General features: G+C 49.2%; 1 protein-coding gene across 1 annotated transcript; it reads right to left on the bottom strand.

The window, feature by feature from the left end:
• Nucleotides 1-2,129: 2,129 nt before the first annotated feature.
• On the bottom strand, nt 2,130-5,443 carry IER3 (immediate early response 3). The gene is made up of 2 exons (XM_048487708.1): nt 5,169-5,443; nt 2,130-3,423 (listed from the first exon to the last, which is right to left on the bottom strand). The coding sequence occupies exons 1-2, from the start codon at nt 5,385-5,387 to the stop codon at nt 3,082-3,084; spliced, it is 561 nt and encodes a 186-aa protein (XP_048343665.1). The 5' UTR covers nt 5,388-5,443; the 3' UTR covers nt 2,130-3,081.
• Nucleotides 5,444-5,862: the final 419 nt, after the last annotated feature.

The following is a 5,862-nucleotide window of genomic DNA, read 5'->3' as shown; positions in this document are numbered from 1 at the left end:
CAACGCTCAAAGCTGACGTCTGCCTCTTGTCTTTCCCCATAAAGGTAGGATTTCTCTTTGTCCTGGGAGATTGAGGGCCACTCCGCATAGCCCTGAGAATCCCTTTTTCCACAGAAGTAACCCCTCTTTGAAGGCTCCTTCCGCACATGGAGCCCTTCGGGGATCGGGCGGTATAGAAACTGAAATAATAATAATAATAAAAAAAATGGAGAATAATGCACTTCCAATCCACTTCCACAATTGTTTGCAAGTGGATTTTGCTATTCCACACAGTGAAACCCAGCTGCAAAGTGCATTGAAAGTGGATTGAAAGTGCATTATTCTGCAGGTGTGGAAGGGGCCTTCCAGTAACAATGTTCAATATCTCTGGACACCTCTCTGTCTATTGATATTTCCCTCAACACATTGTTCTTTCTTCTACCAGAGCTAAGTGCAGTTGCTCAACTCTGTTTATGGGACTTTTCCGCCAAGATCAGGCGACTATAACCCTGACTCCCCAATTCCCTTTATTCCGAATCTATCATCTCAACACTGCTTATATCCTAGGACTGTGTCTGTGTTCTGCTGCTTTGATTATCGCATGCTTGTGTACCTCGACTATCCCTGAATAAAACTGTTAAACTTTATTTGCTCTCCTGCAACAGTATAATGGTACCTCAGAGCTCGGTAATAAGACAGCGTCTTATATTAATTTTTGCTCCCAAAGATGCGCTATGTCTTGTTTTCAGGGGATGTCTTATTTTTGCGCTCCACAGCTGCTCTGGTCGACCGGCATGCTTTCGAACAAAAACTTTGCTACGTCTTACTTTCGGGGGATGCTTTATATTTAGAGCACTTCAGCAAAACCTCTACTACATGAGCAGCAGTGGCGTAAGGCTAAGAGCTCGTGTATCTAATCTGGAGGAGCCGGGTTTGATTCCCAGCTTTGCCGCCTGAGCTGTGGAGGCTTATCTGGGCAATTCAGACAGTTTGTACATCTCCTCACACACTAAGACCTTGGCTGTCACAGCTTGAGCCAGTCTTCATTCCACCTCACAGGGTGTTTGTTGTGAGGGGGGAAGGGCAAGGAGATTGTAAGCCCCTTTGAGTCTCCTGCAGGAGAGAAAGGGGGGATATAAATCCAAACTTCTCTTCTTCTACATCTTATTTTCAGGGGATGTCTTATTTTCGGGGAAACAGGGTATGTAGGCAATGAAAAGCTCGACCTTGCCCGACCTTTTGCTAAGCCGAGAGTCTGCTCTTGCTAATTCCTCACTCCAAAAAAGGGACAGACTCCCACCATTTCAGGTAACACTATGGCTGATTCTGCACAGGCAGCAACGGGTTCATGGAACCCAATTCTGCTGCCCTACCACTGTTTACACGGAGGCTGCAGGAGCCAGCTGGGATCGCTGGGATCCCGGAGGCAGCACGGTTCATACAGAAAAGCAGGTGAGAATCCCCTCCCCGCCTACCTGCACGGCATGGCAACCACCTATTAAGAATATCCCCTCTAATTGTGGCCGCCTGGGGAATCCATCGTAATGGTGGAGGGAAGGGGGTGGGGATTGAACTCTCCTGCTTGCCGTAGTTTGCACAGGCAAGTTGGAACCATTTGCAACCCAGGTTTAAGAAGAAGAAGAAGAGTTTGGATTTATATCCCCCCTTTCTCTCCTGCAGGAGACTCAAAGGGGCTTACAATCTCCTTGCCCTTCCCCCCTCACAACAAACACCCTGTGAGGTAGGTGGGGCTGAGAGAGCTCCGAGAAGCTGTGACTAGCCCAAGGTCACCCAGCTGGCTTGTGTGGGAGTGCCCAGGCTAATCGGAATTGCCCAGATAAGCCTCCACAACTCAAGTGGCAGAACTGGGAAAGTCGCAGAATTAATGATTTTCATTAAACCTGGGTGCTGGCCACTAAAATGGGTTAGCAGCATTTTGGGAGCGAGTTCCGTGGGAACTCCCCCCCCCCCCAATGCTTTTTAAAAGGGTCTCTAATTGGCCCATGCAGAATCAAGCTGTGAGAGGTCACCATAAGCCAATTGTGAATTCCCGGCACTCACGAAAAGTTACCCCACCGTCCTCATTCCCCACTCCCCCAAGAGTTCTTTATATATTCCCAATCAGAGAAGATAAAATAAGCAAAAGATCCTTTTTAAAAGGTTTATTTAATTTGTTCACAGAACATACAGAGGTCAGATGGTCCATATGGACAGTGTGTTATCATGCAAAGTGCAGTTCACAAAATAAATAACTGAGTCTGTTTTCAGAAATGCTTCTTTGGATATGGTCACTGCTCTGAAGTCAGAGCATGCTTACATGGTAAGCAACACACATAGCAAGAAACAGTGCTGGCTGATACCCGGAACAGAAGACATCTAGAAAGGCATTCTTAGGTTTAAAATGTCTGAGGTTTGTTTCCTCCCCCATTAACCCAAGAAATGCCGCGCCCCCAACATTTTTCAAGTAAATAATTTTCTATTTCTTATACCAGTCATACAAATATTGTTTTTTTATTAGACCAGCCAAAGAGCATCCTGATTTTTTTAGCAGATTATAAACTCAGATTTCACATCAGCAAACCAGAATCTCGTCTGATTCAGATTAGTGTTTTCGATTCCTTCCCGAGGAAATTTACTCTAACCGTCCTAAGGAGACAGACGTTACAAGTTTTTCCTCTTTTGAATTTCAGCACAGCGCGCAAGCCAGCATTTCCCTTGCAAACTCCCCGTTGCAATCTTAAATAACAGTCAGTTTAAATTACACATCCTTACAATAATATTATTATATTAGGATTATTATTATTATATTAATAAATATTAAATTAATAATCCCCTCCCCGCCCTTTGCACGTCAGAGGTCTGTTCTGCGGTTGCAGGAAGAGCGCGCGACCCTCCCCATTTGCAGACGGAGGGGCGATTTAATCTGGTGTCAGCCGTGCTTGCTGCTTCAACAAGCCAGTCCCGGGAGAAGAAGGCGGGATTCCGGGCGCCATTAACTCATTCCTGTCCCCAGCCCTGCACAAGAAAGGGCCCCCTCCTTCCCAAAGTCCACCTTTGGCCACGAGAAGCCCTAATTTTCTGCACTGCAGCCTGGAAAGGCCTTTAGAAAGCAGCCTGGCTCTGCAGCAGAAACTGGGTGATGTCTATGATGGTGGAGGCGAACGTCTCCTGGTTGTCTGACTGCAGGCTGGTGGTGTTGGCTGCCCCCGCCGTGTCCAGAGAGCTCACAGTGGTGACAGGCTGTTGCAGGAGGAAGGGTTCACATTGGGATTCCCTGGTCCTTGCCACCGAGAGAGCAGAGGCGTCTTCCTCGGCACCCGAGGAGGCTCCGGCAAGGGAGAGATCCTCTTCTGCGCAGTATATTTGGAAAAAGACAACGGCCAGCAAGATCACAAGCAGACGTTTGGCAAAGCTGCGCTCCTCAGTGGGGAAGTAGCGCTTCACCTATAAAGAGAAGACAGTCAAGGGGGTTAGGTACTGAAAACGGGGCTGGTGTTGTGTGTGTGTATATATACAGCATTCCCATAACCATTTTCTCAAAGCCTTCCATTTGATCGTGTTTCCCAGCATCTTGCTTGCTAATGGCAAACTACAGCCTCGAAACAAACACGCAGGACAGTTCCCACAATGCAATGCTCTATCCTGTGTGCCCCAAACCCAGGTGTCTATTCAGGCAGAACACATTCCTCAAAGTTCCTCAAAATACACATGCCTTTTCATTCCTCCTGTCTTCACCCCCACATCTACCTAGACCAGTGGTGGCGAACCTTTGGCACTCCAGATGTTATGGACTACAATTCCCATCAGCCCCTGCCAGCATGGTCAATTGGCCACGCTGGCAGGGGCTGATGGGAATTGTAGTCCATAACATCTGGAGTGCCAGAGGTTCGCCACCACGGACCTAGACCCCCACCCTGTTGCAATGAAGCTAACCCAGGTTCTGGTGGGTTTTCCGGGCTGTGTGGCCGTGGTCAGTGGCTTTTATGGATGTCTGCAACCAAAACCACCAAACCATGGCCACACAGCCCGGAAAAACCACCAGAACCTGTTGAATCCGGCCATGAAAGCCTTCGACAATACATTGACGTTAACCCAGATTGTAAATCCGGGTAGCCAACCTCCAGCCTATAGTGAACAAGTCTGGAGAAAATGGCTGCTTTGGAGGGGGGATGGGACTCTGTGGTAATTAAACTTTGCTCTGTGGTAATTACCCCCCCCCTCCAAACCCCACTTTCCCCAGGCTCCAACCCCAAGTCTGCAGGGATTTCTCAACTCAGTTGGCAACCCTAGAAAAAGAAGAAGAGTTGGTTTTTGCACCCTGTTTTTTCTCTGCCTTTAGGGAATCTCAAAGTGGTTTACAATCACCTTCCTCCTGCCCCCAACAGGCACCTTGTGAGACAGGTGGGGCTGAGAGAGTTCAGAGAGAACTGTGACTAAAGGCCACCCAGCAGGCTGCATGTAGAGAAGTGGGGAAGCAAACCCGGTTCTCCACATAGAGTCTTAACCACTACACCACGGTAGCTCCTAAGGAACTCACGGAAACCAAACCACACCTGACTGTACCATGTTGTTTTGGGGGGTGTTATTTCACCCACAGCGCGGAGAAGAGAAGGAACTGGGGCATGGGTCACTGTCTCTCCTCCGAGGCCTAAGGGAAGAGGGGTGACGTGCCGGGACAGGTAACGAAGGGTGACTCATTGCCACCGGATCCTGTCCCCGTGCCTGACTCATAGCGTGCCAACTTCTTCTTCTTTTTAGCAAGCCTCTTTTGCCCGTGTGGATATAGAAATAAAGCAGGGGATGATTTCCGCCTGCCTTGAAGATGCAGCAATGGAGAAAGTTTCACCCACTGAGTTTGAGTCAGGCTTTGCCAGGAAGAAAAAAAAGAGGAAGTCATTCTATGCACCCGAAGGAGGAGTATTTATTATTTAGCTTCCCCCATTCACTCACACAGCGTATTGTGAAGGGTCCGGAGGCTGAAACATCGTCAAGACCAATCCCTTTTCCGAGAAAACTCCAGAATCTTGCACTGTAGACCTGACTCCACCCTTAAGAGTCCCACCAATTCCCCTGCTGCTCCCTCTCAGATGCACCCCACTTCTTTCCCAACTCCTGTCCTGGTCCTTTTAACCCCCACCCGTGAAATCCTATCCCCTTGTCTCTGCAGAGGTCCGAACATGCTAACTTACCACTGGGGGATAGAGGACCCGTCTGGATCTTTTCTTGATCCTGGTGCTCCTGGAGGATTTTGTGTAGGCGGAGTTCATCTCGACCTCTGGGAGTGGGTCGAAAGTGAAGTATTGAGGCCCAGTGGGCTGAGGCCGGTGTGGGGCCGTGGGCATCTTTAGCGTGAGCAGTCTGGGCTCGCAGGCGCAGCACATACTCGTCGTGCCGTACAAGGTGTTCATGTAATGGAGAAAGCAAGCGAGACAGAGAGAGGCTGGCTTTGAGGTTTGCTCAGCCGAGCAATAAGCGGGGATTAGAGTCAGCTCCCCAGCTCTGGCTTTATGAATGGCAGTGGCGACACGCCCCGCGCGATCGGATTGGCTACAGAGGCTGAAGAGAACGCTTGTGATTGGGTGCTTCAACGACAGCTCATTCTGGAAAATCCAAACCTCTGCGTTCAGTCGGCATTGGCTGGGAGCCCAGTTGAATGGGGAGCTGTCACGCAAGGCAGGGAGGGAGTGCAAAAGGAAGGGGAGGTTGAGTAACCGCAGATGGTGAGAGTGGGGGGAAGGGCGTGCTTTGGAAAGTAAACACACACACAGAGAGAATCTCACTTCACGCTTCCTTATCGACCAGTGTAGGGGCTGAGGGGTGTAAAGCTCCCAGCCTATGAAATAAACCCAGCAATGGTCAGTGGCTTTTATGGATGTCTGCAAC

Source organism: Sphaerodactylus townsendi, linkage group LG03 (assembly GCF_021028975.2).
Source record: "Sphaerodactylus townsendi isolate TG3544 linkage group LG03, MPM_Stown_v2.3, whole genome shotgun sequence".
In the NCBI taxonomy this organism is placed as follows: Eukaryota; Metazoa; Chordata; class Lepidosauria; order Squamata; family Sphaerodactylidae; genus Sphaerodactylus; species Sphaerodactylus townsendi.
The sequence above is the reverse complement of the archived record's forward strand: the minus strand, read 5'-3'. Positions and strand labels throughout refer to the sequence as shown.

Excerpts from the sequence above, each read along its gene's own strand:
- IER3 (XM_048487708.1), bottom strand. The coding sequence starts at position 5,387 with ATGAACACCTTGTACGGCACGACGAGTATGTGCTGCGCCTGCGAGCCC. Across the intron at positions 3,424-5,168 it reads GGGTCCTCTATCCCCCAGTG|GTGAAGCGCTACTTCCCCAC; the intron begins GTAAGTTAGCAT and ends TTCTCTTTATAG.